Source organism: Eleutherodactylus coqui, chromosome 6, assembly GCF_035609145.1.
Source record: "Eleutherodactylus coqui strain aEleCoq1 chromosome 6, aEleCoq1.hap1, whole genome shotgun sequence".
NCBI classification, from domain to species: domain Eukaryota; kingdom Metazoa; phylum Chordata; class Amphibia; order Anura; family Eleutherodactylidae; genus Eleutherodactylus; species Eleutherodactylus coqui.
The window spans coordinates 55,858,043-55,880,429 of NC_089842.1; the positions used below are offsets into that span (position 1 = coordinate 55,858,043).

At 45.0% G+C, this 22,387-nt stretch overlaps 2 protein-coding genes across 4 annotated transcripts in view; both read right to left on the minus strand.

Moving 5' to 3' along the window:
* PANK4 (pantothenate kinase 4 (inactive)) overlaps positions 1 to 11,273 on the minus strand; it is a 51,325-nt gene extending 40,052 nt beyond the window's left edge. For 2 of the 3 annotated variants that reach the window (XR_010793138.1, XM_066606852.1), the window contains exons 1-2: positions 11,142 to 11,271; positions 2,009 to 2,091 (exon numbers count right to left, since the gene is read on the minus strand). Coding sequence is in view for 1 of the 3 variants with exons in the window: in XM_066606852.1 (XP_066462949.1) it covers positions 2,009 to 2,091; positions 11,142 to 11,259 (201 nt within the window). In the remaining 2 variants the exon portion in view is untranslated. Of the gene's footprint in view, positions 1 to 2,008; positions 2,106 to 11,141 lie in introns of all 3 variants that reach the window. The other variant, XM_066606853.1, reaches the window with a different exon arrangement.
* A 5,875-nt stretch (positions 11,274 to 17,148) lies between these two features.
* On the minus strand, positions 17,149 to 18,846 carry HES5 (hes family bHLH transcription factor 5). The gene is made up of 3 exons (XM_066605577.1): positions 18,764 to 18,846; positions 18,488 to 18,653; positions 17,149 to 18,377 (listed from the first exon to the last, which is right to left on the minus strand). The coding sequence occupies exons 1-3, from the start codon at positions 18,815 to 18,817 to the stop codon at positions 18,142 to 18,144; spliced, it is 456 nt and encodes a 151-aa protein (XP_066461674.1). The 5' UTR covers positions 18,818 to 18,846; the 3' UTR covers positions 17,149 to 18,141.
* Between the last annotated feature and the right edge of the window lie 3,541 nt (positions 18,847 to 22,387).

The window sequence follows — 22,387 nt, forward strand, 5'->3', positions numbered from 1 at the left end:
AATTAATGCACAATGTACATTACAAAGTGCATTAATATGGCCATACAGAAGTGTATACCCCCACTTTGTTTCGCGGGACAACCCCTTTAAGCTTTAATTTAAAATCACTTTAATTAACGGAGTATGAAACTACAAAAGATAGCAGTTCCCAAGCAGATCCACATTTAGAGGCAGGAGACTCTTAAACAGAACATGTAGGGAGTCACAGACTTTCCATTCAGTCCTGCTAGAGCAGCAGATTGGTCAGTAGACGCCGGCTGTTTAATGAATTCTGGTACTTGCAGGTCCCGAATACAGACAGGTGTCAACTGCATACCAGTTTATCGGGCAAGTTTGGGGATTTAAAACATTTCCGATAGCAAAGACAACTGGATATATTATTTCAAGTGGTTCTAAACCAGAGCTAGCTTCAAGGTAAGGGCTCACACACAGCAAATCAGTCTGCAAGGGGCATGTATAGGGTAGTATTACAGACCATTGGATTCCCCCCGCTAGGTACTACATTTTCCATTAGAAGCAATGCTTCTAGGGAATGGTGATAAGTGAACTTTGAAAAGTTCAGTGGTTTGCTGAATTTGGGCAAAAAAATTTGGTGAATACTTGGCTCAAATTAATCCGGAACATAGCAACATCCCCAAAACTGGTATAGAACACTGTCTAAAAGCCATAAAATCTCCTAGGAGTGCAGTTGAGTATTTTTAAGCTGTTTCTTGAGACAAAGTTCAGTAGACCGAGAAAAAAAAGAAAGAGGGAGAAAGGAGGGGAAAAAAAAATGTTAGTGGTTTGTCTGAGGTTCGCTTTGCCAAACCAATCTTTTAGCAAAGTTTGACCCGAGACAAGATACAACTGTTTTGGTTCACTCAACACTATTACAGGAGAACATCTCTGTAATACAGCAGGCAATGGAGAAAGCTACAATGTTCAGAACGAGTAGGTTATGGGCACCATATAATGGATTGAAACAATGCTGCATCCATGGTACAACGAGTGTCAGTAGCGTTCAACGGGCATCAATGGACTCATAACTGGGTCCACCGGGGTTCTGCAACTCCTCCCATTAAAGAGGAAAGAATTCACAAATGATACATAGTCTAATTGAGCAGCAGCGAACAAACATACCCACAGCAGACACGGCTTCTAGGTGCATTTTTTGTATTGCCATTTCTTCTCACTGAAGGCAACGGTGAGAGGTGGAAATCCCCAAAAACAACCCATACCAATTTTGTAAAACCTAAAGACTATTATGGATTATGTAAAAAGGCCATTACAATCTTTCCATTCATTATCGTGTAAAATCTGACTCCTAGTCATCAAAAAACAAACATTTATGAACATGGGGTTCTTTGGAAGCCGATCAGGGACGGGCACCTGCTTCCCCAACCCAAGAGACAGCAGCAAGACCTGTCGCTCACATGATCTTACCTCAAGAAATTAGAACCTGAGCAAGAATTACAAGCAGTATTTATTTACCTATATGAATACTTAAAAAGGGGTTTCTTTTGGCCCCAATGACATTGGATACTCTTTGTGGCACAATTTCTATTAACGTCGGATACACTGGTATTTCCCTCCGTCCATCCTGAAAAGGTCTGTCCAGTTCTCTCAAGGAAGATGCATTTGCTCAACCACAATGGTGCAAGCAGCGTTGTCATTGGAGGGGGAGGGGACGACACTGACTATTTCTGACACTGACTACCTAACCCCCCTCCCACACCTCTCAAGGGTTTTCGTATGGTAATGTTAGCACCCACTGGTCTAAAGAGAAGAGTCAGTTCAGCTGTTATATTCCTTTCTGCCACTGTTGGCCGCAGCATAGATGGGCATGCTTATCTTGGCCACACCTGACCGGGATGGAAATACCCCTTTTACGTGAGCTTTTCGGTGTCTGGCGTACCCCCAAGCTATAACAAAGAGGGAGGTTTTCAGCATTTGGGTGACGTAATAAAATACTTGTAACATCCATTTGGTTTGCATTTTTAATAGACTTTAATCTGGTAGAAATATTTACCTTTCCGGTGTGATCGAATGACCGGACTTTGGCTACCTTGTGCTGTACAGTAGAATAATAGGCCAACTTTGTTAGGGAGCCACCTAGGGAGGAAAAACTGAGATAAATGAAAATAAATCACACCAGCAGCCGATACCGCAGGACATTCAGCACAACTATATGGAATAAGATGTATCCAGAAGTAGGGGCTGATAGGATATTAACCTACACAGTGATGAGCACAGAGGTGGCGGCACAAAGGATCTCACCCTCCATGGGAATCACACAGTACCCTCCCAGCTGCTAAAGAACCACTGATCAAGGGGCAAACTAGAAGAAAACTCCAGTAACATGGCCGTGTTCTTCCAAAAGCAGCGCCACAGTTGTCCACGTGTTGTGTTTAGTATAGTACATAAATAAAACTGAGCTGTAGTACCGCACACAGCCCCTGGACCGGTGTGGCGCCGTTTCAGAAAGAGCAGCCATGCATTTTTTATTTATTTTTTTTAAGGCTTTATTTTTAATAAAATACAATAGCTGAAAACCCGAACCCTCGTGTCACCTGATTGTCTCAAGAAGCGCCATCAGCACCAGACATGGAGCTACTGTTCAACTCTAAGGTAAATGCATAGTAACAGGCAAGGCTTAAGAATAAAGGTGAAGTCCATATACACGGCCTCAGAATTACATGTACAGAATCTGAATCATCAGGAGACAAAGTGACGCAACAAAAATCACACCGCGTACTGGGGGGGGGGGAGGGGCAATGTAGGCCGTCCGACACAAGGCCCTTCTGCAATCATCATTGGGGAAAGGTCGCTGGATCCGTGTCATTGCCTATCGACGGCGCGGCATTATCTCTATTGCGTATGTGCGCCGGCCGATACATCCGCAGTACAGAAGCGGATTCCGCGTTTGTCGTGTGAAGGGGCCCTAAGAAGAATCCAGACAGGTACGCGGAGCTCACCGGCCGGGCACAGGGTTGGATTCCGCTGTGGAATCAGACCTGGTCGTGTGCAGGCGGCCCAACAGTGTATTAAATTGCATTGCTCTCAGTAAGAGACAAAGTAATCTTGCAGATAGAACATGTTCTAATGGCCACCAAAAAGATGAGAATGAGGTTCGGCTGGCTTCATATCTGCATTGGAATCTCCGGAGGACGAAAGAGCGCTGCATGTACTGCTTTTCCTACCATCTAAAACCTGCCAGTTGGGCAGAAACCGAATAGACCTCATTATAGTCAATGAGGTCCGTTCGCCCCACTTGGGTTCATCCTAAGACGGAGTTGTTCGGCCATGGGGAATCCCCCAAAAAATGTCATTTCAAGATTCTATCAAATGTTGATCTGTCTGTTGGGTTAGAGCAGATCCGTTGTATGTGATGGCCTGGCTGTAGACAATAGACTTTAATGTGTTTGGGGTGGACACGGTCCCCTCTGAGATATGGGGGCCGATCAATGAGTTCACAGTACAGGGATGTCTGTATTGAGGTTTTGGGTGTTTTTATGGTGGGGTGAAATGCATTAAATCTCTCCTGGAGTTTTATTCGTTCAGATGATTATATCATCAATGTACTGGAAGTAGCCAGGAAGTCACTCTAGTTCTGCCATATAAAGGTTGGCACATTGCAGCGTCGTTTCACTGCCCATTGAGGTTCCCGTGAGTTGAAGATGTCTCTTTGCCAAAAGAGAAATAGTGGTGCTAGAGGATAAACCTTGTGGTTCTAGCACAGATTCAAAGGCAATCCCGTTAGTCCAAAGGGCACCTGGCAGCCTTTAGCCAGTCCTCGTGTGGGGTGTTGGAATAGGAGGGTGCCTTCACACTTGCAATCGCTGCGGTTTTATATTTATATGAGAGTTTCCTGTTTAAGAAGAGGATATTACATAACGGTACATATTTATTAACAAGTTGTGCAACAGCGGGAATAACAGTAAACTTCCAAGTTCTAAAACTTTTTGTGCAGAACCTCATACTTCTAGTTATGTACAACCTCTTTAAGAAAGCAGCGCCGCAGGGGCAAAAACTGAGTAGAGCAGTATTAGCTTCAAATCCGACTAAGGACAACATCTGCATGGAGTTTGTATGTTCTCCCAGTGTTTGCGTGGGTTTCCTCCCCGACTCCACAAACATGCTAATTGCGAGTCACAACGTATTGATGTCTTGTACTGTGCGATATCTATGCGCTATATAAAAAGCTACTATTGAACTGGTCCAACCTCGAGGCACTGTGTGGACGCAGATACACCTTCTAGCCAAAATATCGCACACATTTTGCGCGTGCAGAAAACGCTCCACGAATATGTTCGTGTGACCCAGACCCTAGGGAGAAGTTTTATTAACTACAATCATTGCATCAAGAAACAAAAACAGTTACAGAAAAGAATGTGCAAATCATGTGGAAACTAGAGCAAATGTACAGCAGATCAGCAGCTCGGGAGATTTGTATTTGTGTTCACCCCCAACCTAAAAACCTGGACGAGCAGCGCCTTTCCGTACTAGAAATATTTCCCCTCTAACCTAGCAAATAAAAAAAAGTTTCCCGTCTCCCTGCCGGAGAGCAGCGGTGCCCTAGATTCTGCTGACCGACTAGTACAGGCGCGGTGCAGCCAGAAAACTGTCAATTAGGACCATTAATTAAAACGATGGTCATGACATACTGCAGTTAGAAGGTCGAGACCGCCATTATTGATCGATACTCCTCTAGGGCACGCTTCCACCCAGCGGCCGACGCGGCCGCAAACCACACTGACACAGAAGTTATAGGGGTTTACAAACGGATTAATAATCAACAGTCAGATTGTAGCAAAGACCACGGAGTCTTTTTTTGGGCCCTACATACTATGCGACAGAGGAAAAACACATATACACGCGCAATGTAAACTGCATTTTTTTTTTTTTTACATGGACCAAAACTGCATACGGCAAAGTAAAGTGCATATTGATGAAACGTGTCTGTATGGTTAAAGGGAATCTGTCAACTCGAATTCGCTGTCCAAACTGCGGGCCGCATGTTATAGAGCAGGAGGAGCTGAGCGGACTGATATATAGTCTTATGGGGAAACATTCAGTAGAACTGGTATATTATTCATTTAAACCTCTGCACATCCTGAGCTGAAGAGTCCGGTAGGCGGAGCTATCAGTGATTGACAGCTACACCTTTCTACCTCATCAGTGATGGGGACCGCCCATTGGACTGAGCAGCTCAGATGCATAAAATACAAGTTATACTGAATATTTCCCCATAAACTATATATCAGTCCGCTCAGCTCCTCCTGCTCTATAACATGCGGCCCGCAGGTTCAAGCTTCCCTCTGAAGAGTGCAACTACCAGGCTGCTGGTTGCTGGGCAGCACGAGCCTTAGGATGGGTGCACAAAACTATAGTCTAAGGCCGCTTGCAGACGAGCGGGTCGGATCTGTCAGCGAGAATTCTCGCCGCAGGACCCGATCCAAGCGCCTGCAGGGACGAGCACATACTCGCCTGCGCCCGGCGGCCCCGGCTCTTTCATGTGCCGGCTGTCGGGCAGCCGGCGCATGCGCAGACCGGAGCCGGCGGCCGGGTGAGTGACATTTCTGTACGCACAGAAATAGGACATGCCGCGGTTTGTTTGCCTCGCGAGATTTCACGCGGCCAAACCGCGGCCGTCTGCATAGGATTGCATTAGTTAATGCAATCGTATGCAGGCTTTGAGCGGCGGAAATCCCGCGGCGGGATTTCCGCCCATGTGCAGGCAGCTTAAGTGTTACACTGGGGTGACCAGACCGACAGATGTGTGCGCCCCCTACCGCACCGCCATGCGCCCATAATGTAACACAGTGGTATGTAGAGGGGTTTTATTTGTTTTTTTTCTGTGAATTCAGTTTAAATCGGGAAAAAATAAAAGTTAGTGGCGTGCTTCATCTGCCTGTGTGCAAGAGCCCTTAGTCCGACATTGGATAATCCAGACATTTTTTTCCTACAGGACACTTTGATAATCTGGCAACAGTCAAATCTCATTAGTGTCAGATTAAAGGATTTTTGTAGAATTCAATAAACATCAGAAAATCAGCCACCATTCACGGGAAGCGGTTCCATTGCCAGAGAAAAGGACAAGGTGGCTTCCCAACTCTCACCAGAAGTCAATGTAAGCGCATAAAAGTTATTTAAAAAAATAAAACCCCCACACCACACACATAAAAGCATTTTCAGTTCATTTGTATTCAGTGTTTTAAAAATATAACTACAAAAAAAAAAAATAATAAAGTACAACTCTGTAGATTTTCTTTTCCTCTGTTGCTGGAAATGTATGAATGTATTGACTATTGGGTGTCACCGATCCTCCGGTTATGGAAGCGAGTCACAACACACCAACACCGTCCACACTGATTGGCTAGTGCCCGAGCGTGCAGGCACATGCCCTACTGACAGGGAGAATGTAAGGAGTAACTGTCAGTTTATTCCAACTCCGTACTCGAGTCCCACAAGTGTTATCTTATGGGGAACACGAGGATGTAGTAATACAGACATATGAAGACATACTGATACTGTTTAACAACGCTCCCACAGAATAGGGGGGGGGGGGGGGGGGGGTCGAGAAGGTTTTTCCTTACAACAGATCAGCTCAGATCATACTGGAAGGGTTTGTCCACACAGGGCGCAATTTGCTACAAAGTGTCTGCAGCGGACGTTCCATCGCAGAGCAAGAGTCACATCAAAAAAATGGTGCGGATTTTGATGCAGTTTGAGTTTGGTGCAGAATTCACCCCCTCATTTGAGGAGATGGAATTCACATGGAAAATCCAATGCCATAATTGACACGCTGCAGATTGAAACTCCGCAGCGGATGAATGAGCGGGATTTTGAAGTATCTGTAAGGCCGCCTGCAGACGGCCGGGTCGGATCCGGCTGCGAGAATTCTCGCAGCGGGACCCGACCCGAGCGTCTGCAGAGAGCAGCGTGACACTCACCTGCTCCCGCGGCCCCGACCCTTTCATGTGCCGGCAAATAGAGCATGTCACGATTTGTTTGCCACGCGAGATTTCGCGCGGCCGTCTGCATAGGATTTCATTTGTTAACGCAATCCTATGGCAGCTTCCAGGGGTGGAAATTCCGTGGGATATCCTGCAACGGAATTTCCGCTCGTGTGCAGGCGCCCTAAGTGCTGTGGATCTTCCATGCAGAAAGTTCACATGGAAAATCTGCGGCAAGGCTACCCCATGTGGACATGCCCTATATGCTACACTTTCCAGCTGTGTACAGACTAGAAGTCATTCTAGATCGGCACTACGGACCCTCGTCGTCCAAGCAAGATAACTGACAGACTATAAGGCCTCCTGCACACGGGCAGATATGCATTGCAGAGAGAGATCTCCCCTCCATTCCTCCCCGCTCTCCCCCACAGCTCCCCGCCCGCCGCAGGCAGCCGAATCTTTGCTCCCGAGCGGGCAGGTACTCGCTAAGGGCAATGCTCGCTCGAGCAACTGCCCTTAGCGAGTATACTCGCTCATCTCTAGTAGTTTCACATCTGCGCTGGGGATTCCGCTTTCCTGTTCCCTACGGGGAGTAGGAAGTAAGAATCCCCACGACTGAACAGTTTTGTCTCTGGACGGACCCGAACCGTGCCGGGTGGACCCCATTGACTATAATGGGGTCCACCTTTGGAGGAGGCCAGCATTTCTCTTTAAGTATTGCAATACTAGCCCAACGGACACATCTAAATAAAGATCTCTAGATTTAGAAAGATTAGCTTCAGCTACCCGTCTGTAACGGCCCAGCTAGATTAAAGAGGCTCTGATCCGTCTCAACAACTGATCACACAAGGTTAAATAAATATATATAGAAGCCCAATGCACCAGGGCAAGCCTAAGAAAGCGACGTAAAATAGCTCTAATATAACATATAGGTAGGTATACAAATGTACATATATTATGAAGATAGTTGGGTTACAAGTAAAGCAGCGGAGAACATACAGAGGGGTCTCCATTAAAAAGAAGGGACTGACAGCTTTTGCATATTCGTACTGATGATCACAGTCGGTCAGCCAGAAGTTATCACCCTAGATCCCCCTCATTACTTGGCTGAAGTCCATGCTATTCCTATAGAGGAAGGAGATAAGCATGTATAGCCGGCAACAGGAAATCTGCAGCTTCACGCATCTCCAAGGAAAACAAAAAGATTACCCAAAAGGAAGAAAAAAATAAATAAAAAGGATAATTCAGCACAAACTCCCCACCACCTTCACAATAAACGGGCAGCATTGGCGCCCAGAGACCTATCTATAGCAGCACATACACGACTATATCATGGCTTAGTGCAAGTGCCATATATTTAGCACCAATGCCATAATGCGAACCTGGAAATGTAGCGAGTGCTAGAAGCCATCTCCAAAAATTAGAAGCCAGAAACCATAAGAGCGAAGAAGAGATCATAAATGCAATCGCATTACAACTGGGTGTGCGCAAGTCTGACCCGACACTGGAACCAAGGCTTTATCCTTTCAATGGTCTAAACAACTTCCATCTGATAGTAGCTGGGATGCCACTAGATAAAGTAGGGACCCTTGCTATCCCAGTAGTCACAGCAGGGCTGCCCATCTATTCACTGCCTCCCCCACCAATAGTCATAGCAGTCTCCTTACACGAGTCATAAGAGTGACAGCAGAGGACTCCTCCCAACCCTTTCCTCCGTCCTGCTTACCACCTGCAGGGTCCCCTGCCCTCATGTACCAACCTCCGACAATGCATCCTCTATTGCACCAAGCGCTCTTCTACTACGGTAGGACTGTGGAATTGGAGTCAGAGTCCCATTTTGATGGAGTCAGTAGAAACGTACCAACTCTGGCTTATAGGGAAAAAAAAGTTATATATTTTATGAATATTGTATAAATTAATTCAATGCGGCATTTATTGCCTTTTTCCTTTCATAGGAATTTAGGAAAGTTTTGAAATGTCCATAAAACATGTTTTGATTCATCTAAAAAACATTGATAGGATCTGGGAACTGATATTGTATGTCAATAAATGTAGTTTATGTTCTACCTAAATGGCGCAATTATTGTATTATAATGGTGATGAAAAGATGTAAATGTATCAAAAACAAGAGTCATACATGAAGGGGGAGGAGTCCGGGGAAAAAGAAAAAGGACTCAGAGGTTCGGCTCACAGACATGGAACGGTAACCATTCAGTTTATCGCTGGATCATGAGAAACCATAACTGTTCTGTGTAATCCCTGCCGGCGAATGAATCATCACTTGTCTTCATTGTTCAGTTTCTGCAGGCATTAAAATCAAACAATGATCGTTCCGAGTCAACAGGCAGTCGTTCGTTTATCAATGACTGCCTGGTTACTGTGAATGGAGGTGGGTGGCCCAAAGCGATCTGCGGCACGCTCCGCCTCCACTCACTGGCTCTGGCAGCCATTGTTGTCTACTAGTGCTGACACATAGGTTGGCAGAACAGCCCAATTCTCTCACTATATTACAGAACTAAACTACGTGGAGTGTCTGTACACAAGCGTGATGACTGTTTCGAATGACAGACAGCTGAATTGCGATTGCAGCTCTGCAGTTAATACCGCCTGTGAGGACGCAGTTCACCACACTGGGATTCCATCTGGGGGTTCTGTCGCAGGTGTTACGGAACTCTCAAAACAAAAACCAAGCAGGGACATTAGCAAAACGGACATCACTTTAGTATCCGGCTGATGAGGGTTCTGTTAGATCTGGGATATAAAATAGCGCAACTGACCACATTAGGGCTCGGTCACATCTGCGTTGGGGCTTTTCGTCTCTCTGTTCCATTTAATTCTGTTTTATCCCCACTGATTTCAATGGGTTTTCAAAGAAAAAAAACAAAACAAAAGAAACACACAAAACACAAAAACAGCACGAACTCTGAACAAATAGCGCAGCCTGCAGCGCCAATTATTAAGGTTAAAAACACTGCAGGGGACACAATTACTAGTTGCAGTCACTAAAATCATAGGTCGTGATAGGCCACACCCCCTTTTACCTTGGCTAGTATTATTTGTGGGGAGGGGGGGGCAGGGGGGAGTATTGGCGGCACCCCAATGGGAACATTCTTTAAGGCCGCTTCCACAAAGCCGAGAAAGTCACGCGAGATTTGTCCCTTGCGAGGCGCACAAATATGAATCTCATTCATTTGTCCTACACGAGTGGCATGTCGTATATTTTCACGTTCCTTGGGACGCATCAACCATTGGCGTGCGATGTGAGGTTTACCGCTGACAACACTTGCCGGTTCTCCGGAGCGTGCCGGAGGATCGCTACTTTACTGAAGTAATGGGGAAACCGCACGTTGGCGAGGGCGATACCGCGTCACCCGTGTGTAGGGAGCCTAAGGCTCTATTCACATTGTGTTCTATATAGCCCTTTGACATGACAGGAAGGGCTTCTGACCCCCGACGTCCGCTACTATATACCATACAGGTACATGTGTCACATGTATACCACCACTGTAAAAGAGCGCAAACGAATGCATAAAGTACACCGCCTCTGAAGGGGTTAACGTTTTAGCCGCTATCCGTTCTACTCAAGCCAATCAGCAAATGGAAACCTGGACCGTATCCAAATGTATCTACAGCATCCCGCCAATTAGTGGCACACATTACTATATCCTACCCCATAGAGGACGTATGGATTCTACGTGTCTATAAATGACGTATTAATCTTATACAGAAGATACAGACAGGACACAAGTCTCATCCAAGGGGGCAGTACTGAGCACTGCAACCCTCCTAAAGGCCTTCAGTATAAAACCACACCAGTTATACACTTTTACACTGTGAAAAACTGTTAAAGCAGGTTGTTTACTTTCTACTTCATATCCCTGCAGGGTACCCGAAAGAGCATCATGGGAAATGTAGTTCTTCGTACCAAGGAACGGCCGTAGAAAACAGTTCCCCTTGCCTCAGCTTAAAACTACAACTGCCAGAAACCTCCGCAGCCGTGAAGGCTTTAGGTAGATGTAGTCCAACGTCTATACAGAAACTAGGCGATGCATGCAGAAAGAGACTACACTTCCCATGAGGCTATGCGGAAAAAGGCAGTACAGTGTGGAGAGGCTAACTTGCTACAACTGGCACAGGCTGATGGCATCTGTTGGTGACTTGGGCAGAGCTGCAGGGCCGCCCAGGCAGTTATGGTGCAGTGCTTACCGATGTCAATGGCGAAACGCTTAGCGTTCTCCAGGTTGCGGAATATCTCGTCAGCTGGGAGGGTGATGCTTTTGTCCATGCTGGCTCCACTCTTCCCTCTGCCTCCGCTTGCCGCCATGTTGGATGTCCCGGTGAGCCTTGCGCATACATTTGAATACGTTTTGCATAGATTATGCTAATGAGGTGGGACGGTGTATATATACAGGCGGCGCGCTGGAGAGCAGAACTAGTCCGTAGTGCGGGGAGGTCGGAGCGCTGCAGTGCCTTACTGCCTGCTAATACAGAGCCTTGTAGACATGGAGAAAAAGGGGAAACACTACAGATTGTTACTGTTAACCCTTCCATGCCATTGCTCGTTTCTAAAAATTTTTGCAAATTATGTTATCAAGAATCTAATAAAAATAATGTTGCCACTGTAAATTCAGTGTTTTTATGCACATTGTACGGAATTTATATAGGAAGGGGTCAGCATCACCATAGCATCTTAAGGGCGGGCCACCGAAAAGTATCCCGGCTGACTCACAGGGACGTAGTTACGTGAGCCATGCGTAGAGAATATTACCCATCGATTTCAAGGCTTTCGTTCACATTCCTGTTTTGCGCAGACATTTTTATTGCAAAAAAGAGAGACATTGCAGCACGCTCTGCTTTTCTGCGCATTTGTGCTCAAAAAGTCTCCATGGAAGACAATGGGGGGGAGGGGGTGCGCAAATGCACGCGGAGATGTGTAACACGCTGCGTAACTCTGCTTGAAAAAGAACACATCTGGAACTCAGATGAATTAGCCATTTTAATCAGTGCGTCTTTGTTTGCCGCACGCAACTGAATAGACCTTGCGGTCGCAAAGCGTATAGTGAGACGCGAATACGCACGCGAAAAAGCATCATTCAGTGCACAAATATGGGGCACCGAGACGCATGTGCATATGATGGTGTGAAGGGAGCCGGCATTGTCATGTGATGAACTACAACCCCAAGTCCAAAAAATTGGGACACGGTGTAAAATGTAAATAATTGTAAAGAGAAAAACGTAATGGTTTGGAAATCGCATATTAAGGTATTCACGCTGCAATATATAATACGCATCAAAGGGGGGAGGGGAGACAGTGCTCCATTTCATTTAAAAAAAAGAACTCATTTAGAAATTGATGGCAGCAACACATCTCCGAAAAAGTTTGGCCCGGGGCCGTGTCTAGCGCTGTGTAGGGTCCGCTCAGCTTTTTACAACAGTCTGTAAACATCTGAGAAGCGAGGAGACCAATTGCTGGAGATTTGGGAAGGAATGTGGTCCCATCTTGTCTGATGTAGGATTCCAGCAGTTCTGAGCCGTCTTTACGGATTTTTCATTCCATAATGCGCCAAATGTTTTCTATTGGTGAATGGTCTGGACTGCTGGCGGACAGTTTAGCACCCGGACTCTTCTTCTGCGAAGCCATGCTGTTATGATGGATGCAGTATTCGGTTTAGCATTGTCTTGCTGACAATATACCAGGTCTGCCCTGAGGGTGGATTCAGACGACCGTATATTGGCTGGCTTTTCACGCCGAGCCGATATACGGTGTCCTCATCTGCAGGAAGGGGGGGGGGGGTTGGAAGAGCCAGGAGCAGGAACTGAGCTCCTGCTTCCTCTCTGCCTCCTCTCCGCCCCTCTGCACTATTTGCAACGAAAGGAGGTGGGGAAAGGGGCGTGGCTAAGTTTCACAAATTAGCCCCGCCCTGTCCCTCCTCTCCTCATTGCAAATAGTGCAGAGGGGCGGAGAGGGGGCGGGAGCTCAGAGCACTGCCCCTGGCTCTTCCAGGCTCCCCCCCTGCAGAGAGAGACAACGTATAAGTGTAAACCCAGCCTTACACCCCATCCTTGGCACTGAGGTCAGAAGTACCCCACAAAAAGCATGAGAGGAGGGGGGATACCCGGTTGTATTGCCTAATGTACCCATCCCAACCAGGCCCCCTTAATTACCCATGTCTTCGGAAGAAAAAAACACACAGTTCACATTATTACTTTTATCTAAGATTTGGGGGAACGCCAAGAAGGGCGCGGAGTGAGTGTGTGTGTGTGGGGGGGGGGATTTTTAGGGAGTCAATTTTTTTTCCCCGCGCAAGTGAGCAATGGGGCCTGGAATTTATTCAGTTGTGCCCTGCAATCCAACAGGTGTTCCCTGCATTACAGGCCTTGCCATGTGTTCTATAAGTAAATTAGGGCCACAATGGGTATGTTTCTGAATATGGGACAAATGGGGGTCAATGGCTCTATAAGTGGGCAATGGGGCCTTGAATTAATTCAGTTGTACCCTGAAATCCAACTGGTGTTCCTTTTATTATGGTCCTAGCCATGTGTCCTGTAAGTAGATTAGGGCCACAATGGGTATGTTTCTGAATACGGCACAACCAGGGGTATCCATTTTGGGGTGAAAGTCTTCATTCATATATGTGTTGTACAAAAAAAATAGTTTTTAAATTGACACAATTGCCAAAAAAATGAAAATCGTAATTTTTTCCCTACTGCTTTGCTTAGATTTATTCAAAAATTGCATGGTGAAAGTTCGCAGTAGACCCTAGATGAATTCGTTAAGGGGCCTAGTTTTCAAAATGGGGTCATTTGTGGGGGTTCTCTATGGTTTTGGCCGCTCAAGAGCTCTACAAGTGGGCAATGGGGCCTAAATCACCTTCATGCAAAATGTCTGTTCTGAAAGCCACCGATTACTCCTTTCTTTTTGGGCCCCGTTGTGCATCCAGACAAAAGATTAGAGCCACAATGGGTATGTCTCTGAACATGGGAGAAACAGGGGGATCCATTTTGGGGTGCAAGTCTTTTGACCTCACAGTTCTAGTTCAGTAGTTAATGCAATTTAGAGGGGAAAAAAAGTAAAATTTCATATTTTTGCAAAGACAGTTTTTTTCTATAGTGCAGATGAAAATAAGGATTTGCACCCCAAAATGGATACCCCTGTTTGTCCCGTGTTCAGAAACATACCCGTTGTGGCCCTAATATTATGTCCGTATACACAACGGGGCCCAAACCGAAAGGAGCAGCCGGTGGCTTTCAGAACAGACATTTTGCTTGACGGTGATTGAGGCCCCCTTGCACACTTGTAGAGCCCTTGAGCGGCCAAAACGATGGAAATCCCCCACAAATGATCCCATTGTGAAAACTAGACCCCTTAACTAATTCATCTAGGGGTGTACTGCCCATTTTGACCCCATAGTTTTTGAATGAATCTAAACAAAGCAGAAGGAAAAAAAATTACAATTTTAATTTTTTTGACAACTGTGTCATTTTAAAAACAGTTTTTTCGTACAGCACACTTATGAATAAGGACTTTCACACTAAAATGGATACCCGTATGTGTTTTGTGTTCAGAAGCATACCCATTGTAGCCCCAACCTGCTTACAGGACACATGGCTAGGCCTATAATAAGGAGAACACCCGTTGGATTTCAGGGCAGAACTGAATAAATTCCAGGCCCAATTGCTCACTTGTGCAGAAAAAAATTGACTCCCTAAAAATAATCCCCCCCCCCCCCCCCCATCTATTTTGGCATTTCCTAAATCTTAGATAAAAGTAATAATGTAAACTGTGCGGTATGTCCAAAGATGGGTAATTACGGAGGCTGGTTGGGATGGGCATATGGGGCAATAAAACTGGGTATCCCTCCTCCTCCCATGCTTGCTGCAAGCCCGGCACCTTTTAGCAGTGTATTTCATGACCTCAGTGACGGGTATGGGGTGTAAAAACTGGCGCTCTGTGAGTCTCCGTAAGCTTGCTGAGGTGCAGCGGTCTCACACAGAAGACGCTCAACAAGCTGCTCCTGGAACTGCAGGAAGGTGAGTGTTCCCGGGGCTGCTTGTAAATTACGTATTACAGGTAGCAGTCTGAGTGAAGCTGGGCTCACACGGCTGTATGTGGAATCCGCTTGCGGAGGCCCGCAGCGGATCCCAGCTGTGAACCCAGCCGTGGCGCTGTGTACGGCCACGTAATGTACTGTGCATGACTTCATACTCACACAGGCGGTTATGCGCAGTACACCTTTTTTTTGTTTATATTTTCCGCGCCGACGCTTAGAAATGGCACGGGTACCCACAGCCCATACACAATGTAGTTGCCTATGGACTGCGAGTATATCCACGACCATGGAGTACAGTCGTCTCTATGTTGCAGATATCTGTTGTAAATTCTGCAAGTGGATTACGTAATTCCGACCCGCTAATGTAAGTGGAATTTTGTAATCCAATGCATTTGATTGATCCGTATATTACCGTGGATCAAACGAATGCGGAATCCGCAATTTCTATCCGGTTGTGTGAAACCGGCCTAACTGGTAGATCGCTACTTTTTTATACCATTTGATAATGGTGATCATGTGACCGGAGACCTTCAATGAGGCTTCCGGTCACTGCTCCAGGCTCTTAGCTACCTTTAGTAGCCAGGAGATTTTTAATTTCCCGGGCTGTACCCGGCTCCTGCACATGTGTCCGTCATTTTGCCAGCTGGCTCGTGTGCATAAGGTGATTGCCAGGGTTTTCCTTGGAAGAGGTGGCAGTAGGTATGCCCACATTTCTCCTTCATGTTGTATTCTATGTTGTCCGTTGGAGTCAAGGGCAGATCATGTAATATATGGTCACACCAAGTGGGAAATATACATACCTTATTGCTGCCGTGTTGGAGGCTTCAGCAGAATACAGGTGTTGTTCTCATCTTGGCTATTAACTGGGTTTTTCCAATGTTACATTTTGGATTGCTAGTTAAAGGGGTGGTGCCAAAATGGCAACCATTGTTCATATGCCCTATTAGAGCATATGAACGTCATAGATTGGGGTTTCCTGCTCAGGACCCTCCACCTATGATCCAGAGTGGAGAGCCACTCTATAGGAGTGGCTTGTGTTTTGGTGGGCTTTGTGGCGTCCTTGTATTACAGGATGGCCATTCATCTATAGCCGCTGCAGAGGAAATCTGTGGCTGCTCACAGCTTCTTCCTACAAAATCGCCTATTTATGAGCGGCGTTGAGAACAGAAGCTTGAGCAATCAGCTATTTCCCCCAAGTACAGCATTTTGAAAGGAGTTGTGTCTGATGTCACAACCCCTTTAAGGGATTCTCTAACAATTATTGTTGCTGCAAATGTGGGGCTTTAGGGTTCAGTCCTAATGATGCACCCAAAACCTCACCAAATAGCAAGGTTTTTGTATCTCAGATCTCATTGCAGAAATGCTGCAGGTAAGCCACAGATTGTAGGCTTTGAATTGCAAAGGGTAAAATCCATGGTGAATATCCGCAGCATAAATTGACATCTATACCACATGTCAAGGGGCATCCCAGGACTTTTACCCCTTGTACTATTGATGACCTATCCTCTGGATATTGTCAGGGGTCCGCCACTTGGGACCCACAGCAAATAGCTAATCTCAGCCCTAGCACTTATTGCTTTTGAGCTCGATGTTGACAGCTCCACCTGAATAGTGATTGCAGTTGAAAGTATAATAGAAGACATGGGTCCCATTAATTTCAATGGGTGCTATAAGTTCTGTTAAACTTTCAGCTTCGATCACAATTCTTACGGAATTGTCAGCATCCGGTACATCTCAGCTCCCGCACTTATTATGTCTGAGCCAGAAGTGTAATACAAGGCATAGCTCCCATTGAAATTAATGGGAGCAATGCCTTCTATTACATTTCCGACTGCAACAGCAATACGAATAGAGCTATCTACATCTGGCTCAGATGCCATAAGTGGAAGGGCTGAGATCAGTTGGGTTCCCAAGCAGCAGACCCCAATGATCATGGAGGATGGGTCATCAATAATACAAGGAGTAAAACTTCCAGAATACCCATTTAATTCTTATCCACTCTGTTGCTACTGTAAATGCTGCAGATTCTCCCACACATAAAATCTGCAGTGGACCCTCCTCGTGTGGATGTGTCATTGCAGGTCAAGTGTGCCAAAGATAATGCCAAGAAGTTCACAAGAGACGTGAAGAAATACAGTTTAGGGAATATTTTATTTCTCAGCTTTGTGCAATATTCCTTTAGTCTTTTGAGACCATTAAATCACAGTTTCTGTGTACAAAACACTTAATACATGAACATCCCCAACGATGGAAAATACAATTCAATACAAGTAACTACGTTTGCAGTTACCATACAAAAATATTTTGTACAGTGTCTTTTTTAAAACAAAAAGTTCAGTTTTCTATGTAAACAGACGAGTATTCCTTAGAAAGTCTGAGAAACACTTCATCACGACTTAGAGAAGGCATCCTTATAAAAGATACATTGTCCTCAGCATGCTCTGGAGACATCTCCATGTAACACGCTGACTATAGAGCCCATTTGGGTACACAACATCACCTGAATAGCTTTCTTCTTGGAGAATACAATATAGATACCTAGACACTTAAAAACAAAGTTACAAACATAATAAGGCAATCTATGGCTTGAAACGTCTTGTGGAGTTATATTGTACCAGCATTTCATAGTAAATACATTCTGAAAGGCCACAAGTTACCTCACATATAAAAACTTTGTGAAACAAATACATTCAAAACTTCATAGAAGTAGGAAATAACACAACATTTTTGATTGTCCCATAAGGAATACTAAGGTCACATCTCTAGAAATCTTATACAACTCTTCATAGAAGGAAGAAATAAGAATGGCAAGCATTCTCAACAACCTTCCTTCTAACACAACAACTTCTTAGAAGATACACAGTGTAGAATGAGCAGGACTAATTACGCCTCATCAGGTGTATACTGCTCTATGTGGTCATATAATAACCTGATACATGTTGCAGGGCAACATAATGTCCTCAATGAGTAAAAGTTGAGTACTCTTCGAAGGTATCCGTCGGATAATACGACACACTTCAGGAATAGTCACTTTAGGACGCTGAAGAGCTCTTTTCCGTTGTATCCAAACATACTTGTGCAGAACATAGTTCCTTACTGGCAGAAGTCCATTACTTATGACACATGTTCCTTTCTTATTTGTTATGTCCTCTAGTTTACCAAGGCCTCCAGATCTTAACTGGACCACTCGCCAAATTGGCTTTTTTCTGATCGCAAGGGTAAGGAAAGGCAGGAATATTCTGTGGAACCTTCAAGTGGTTGAGCAGTTGCTTTTGGGTTTCTCCACTTTTTGCATAATGACCTAAGAACTGTAGAGCTTCTTTGACACACCAGGAATAACCTTGGTTGTAATCCTGCTGTAGACGGTCAACAGGAATGCTCTGTGGTTGATCTGGAAAGAAACCATAACGCAAGAGATAAGTCATCTGCACTCCTTTAGATTTAGAGCAATGTCATTGCCTTCTCTTTGGACTACATAACGATAACTATGACTCAACTTACTTTTTTGTTGCTGCAAATAGCTCACAGCCATCTCCAATATATCAGCCTTCTCCAGCTTGACGTTGGGCTGTTGCTTGTGGAACTCTTTTTCCAGTAAAAGCTTGAGTTGCTCGATGCTGCTGTTAATCCTATCTCGGCGCATCTTCTCCACAAGGGGTTTTCTCAACTAGAAGAAAAAGGATGCAAAATATGAGTCAACCAGTTCAGCCACGGAGAATAAAACATAAAGTTTTACCAAAGCACAAGACAAGGCAAATGTCAAGATATGAAACTTACTTTGTTTTTTTCCTTTGGTGAGAGGCTATCCATAACCATGCTGGTAGGTGCCATGCTTGGAAGTGCGCAAGGAGCTGCTGTGTTTCCAGCGCTGAGCTAGAAGTGATCTGAGATATGGAGTCAGGGCTCCTCTATTTATACTTCTGAGCTTGCATACAAATGCATGAGTCCCTCACTTGTCAGACTTTCCCACACTCACATAGCCAATACATGCATTCAGTAGCACAATAGAGGAGGCATCTATTACAGCATGGTAAATTGACTGTGAATTGCCTGAGGATAATACCCTGCTCCCAGCAGAGCAGGTGGAGAGTGTGTTATACAATAGGGACAAGCTTTAAAATGAGGTGGGAGAACGTGGGAAAGGGCTTCCCATCGCTGTAATCATACCGGTTCCCGATGAGAACATGGGCATAGCAGTATGCTGCTCTTTTTGAAGTGTGCCAGTCACACATGTGAGCTGAGAACAGATGTTGGGCACACATCCGGGATAAAAGTATGAAGTAATCGTAATTATATTGCTGAAAAACAAGATGAGCCCTAACAATATATTCATGTAAAAAACAGTTTAAAAGTAAAGAGGGTTTATAGTATTTCATTGTGTGACTCCCTTAAGCCATTCAGTCATTTCAGATTTATATCTGTTATTAGGTGATATCTATATGACCACCATTATAGTCTCCACACTAGTGATCACCCAACTTTCCCAAACTCCTGAATGGCATATCTAGTTAGCTAGGCTTCTACAGTTATACATAGTGATTCAAAAGTCGGGGTCACCTGTCTTTTCAGGTACCAGATGATGCAGTTAGCAATCCGGAGCAGAGTTAAGATCATCCTGATGGCTCAGACGACCAGTTCTTTTATGTGGACACTTGGAGATCGGAAACACTGCTTGGATGACCAGTTCTCGGTTTGTCGTGGACACTACCAGATTCCCTGGACTTCTGAATCAGTTTCTGCACTCACTGGCTGTTCTCCATGGTGTTCTTGATTTAAAGCATCATCCACATCACAAGAACTTCTGGTACCAACCATCAGGATGATCTGAATTTTGTCCTGTCCTGGACTGTTAATTGCATCTTCTGGTACCTGAAACACCTGCGATTACTGTTTTCCATACCACATAATACAACATGACTTCATTAACACTCAACGGCACATCATTCATGAAAAAAATGACTGTACTTATCAATGTCTGATGAAATTCTACCTTTAAATCATGTATCTCATGACCCCCTTACCATTGAAGTTTTTTGGGCTGAATGCAACATAGCTGCCACCAAGATGGCAGATAGGTAGTACTATTGTGCAGAACGTTTTCCCCACCCATCTAAGTGTTCTACAAAGTTTTCTACTTGTATCTCTTTTCGTTTAAGACTTTCATGGTGGCCCTGACTTTTCAATCACCCTGTGCATAACTAGGTAAACTCAACTTGTACCAATAGACTCACAATTTAGTGGCATGGATTTTATATTTTCACTGCCTCTTTGCTCTGTCACGGTCATTTCACAATACTTATGGCATGTCATGAGACTTGTCATGCTTTGTGAAAAGTGGCGGTTTGGATCCTAACCCATTGCTAAAACAGAGGGCCTCTCGACTCTGCACAATGCCCCTTGGAGAAGTAAGTATGACAATATACTGACTGTACTCAGCTTTACAATTGGCAGTACAGGAGCACAGGGTTCAAAATAGTGCCTCAAAACCTTTGTATTTGCAAATGGACGGGATCTCAGTGCCCGTACCCCATGGATCACATGACGTCGTTTTAGGATCTGTCAGAAATTGTGGAGAAGACAGTATCCTGTCATAAGTCGTGACAGGTGTGGGGTCTGAGTGCTGAGACCTGCAACCATTATTAGACGAAAGAAGGAGGCGCCCTCTGCGGAGCACCGAGCTCCCTTGGAGAGCTCAGTATGACAATATATTAATTGTTCTCACCTCTCTAAGGAAAGACAATTTTACAAATGACTGACAGTTTAGTTTGATTTCCTAAAAATGTCAATGGTAGAAATATATTGTGAATTGCTATAAACGTAAAGTTGGACCTGAAGGGTCACAAAGTATATCAACAAGCTATAAAGAGTTGGAGTTTTATCTCAGAAGATGGAAGCCCAGTGGAAACAACTGGAAAAAATGCCTCAGAACTAAAAAATGATCCCCGGCTCCAACAAATCTAATAATCGAGCCATATATAATAACTAGAAACTGATAACGTGACCAAGCGAGATCAGAGTCCATCAAATAAAACATTTACAGCCCCTCATACTGTCACGAGTTTAAGTAATCTGCAGTACAATATCCGATGGATACATATAATTTAGTTGATAGAGCAAGGTTCAGACTACCATAATAAACACCTTTGGATCATGCGAAAACAGTTAATGTTTGTATCTTATACAAATCCTCAGCAGCAAAAAAACACAAGAATTGGTGCAGGTTTTGTTATGGAATTCTGTGGATTTGCTTCATATTTCACCCTTTTCATTGTAAAAAGCAGGAATCCAGCGTAAAAATCCGCAATCGCACAGTGGGTTCGCACAGCACGGATTTGCCGTGGAAATTCCGTGCGGAATTTCTGTGCTGCAAATCCGCCTGCGGCTCCTAATCCCGGGATTAGCCAGCCATGTGGACAAGATTTTGCAAAAATCTCGTCCACATGGGGCGGCCAATGCGTCGTGGCAAAGCCGGGCGGAACGGGCGAGTTGACAGCCGCAGGATGTCAATTCTTTTTTTTTCCGTTGCAGCCTCACTCCTCTCTATGGGGAAAGAAAGCCGCAACAAAATGCCGGTGGCCGAACTGCTCCAAAACCCACAGTGAAATACTGCGAGTTTTGAAGCTGCGGCTCTCCTGCGGAAATCTTGCGGCTTTTCGGTGCGGCCAATCTGCGAGATTTCTGCGGCAAATCCCTCCCGTGTGAACCCTGCCTAAGACTTCATTTACATCTGAGTCAGAAGCTCCATTCGGGTAGCATACCAAAATTGGATGGCACCGCAGAAAGGGACATGAAAGGAGTGCACAAGGATGTGTGTAGAGCCATGTAACACCAAGAGACACAAAGATCAGACACATTTATTAAAAACTATTAAAAGCCACAAAGACTGAAGGTCAGAATTACCCAAATGATACCTAAATGAGGCTCTGGGGATACATATGAGTCAGTGCTGAAATAGCAGAAGGCTCCTGCAGTAAAGAGCCCCATGCGTGAAGCAACTTCGTCAGGGAGGTATGTCAAAGGGACACTCCGCATTCTTTTTATATAGTAATTGCTTCACTAATCAACCAAAACACCTGCGGATATATGGAAGCACACCTATCGGTGCCATGACAGTCCAGCGTCCGGATGAAATACATAGAGCCTGCTCATAGCACTAAGCTAGTGGAAGAAGTACAAAGCCAAAGGGCTTCTTTTAGTACTAATGTACATTAGCAAACCACAAAATGTACCCGCAAGAAGTTAAAGGGGTTGTCCCGCGGCAGCAAGTGGGTCTATAGACTTCTGTATGGCCATATTAATGCACTTTGTAATGTACATTGTGCATTAATTATGAGCCATACAGAAGTTATAAAAAGTTATTCACTTACCTGCTCCGTTGCTGGCGTCCTCGTCTCCATGGTT

What these genes read in the sequence shown, in the direction of transcription:
- HES5 (XM_066605577.1), bottom strand. Translation starts at nt 18,817, where the DNA reads ATGGCACCTACCAGCATGGTTATGGATAGCCTCTCACCAAAGGAAAAA. An exon ending in CACCAAAGGAAAAAAACAAA is followed by an intron (nt 18,654 to 18,763) that starts GTAAGTTTCATA and finishes TTTTTCTTCTAG; the next exon opens with TTGAGAAAACCCCTTGTGGA. An exon ending in CTATTTGCAGCAACAAAAAA is followed by an intron (nt 18,378 to 18,487) that starts GTAAGTTGAGTC and finishes GTTTCTTTCCAG; the next exon opens with ATCAACCACAGAGCATTCCT.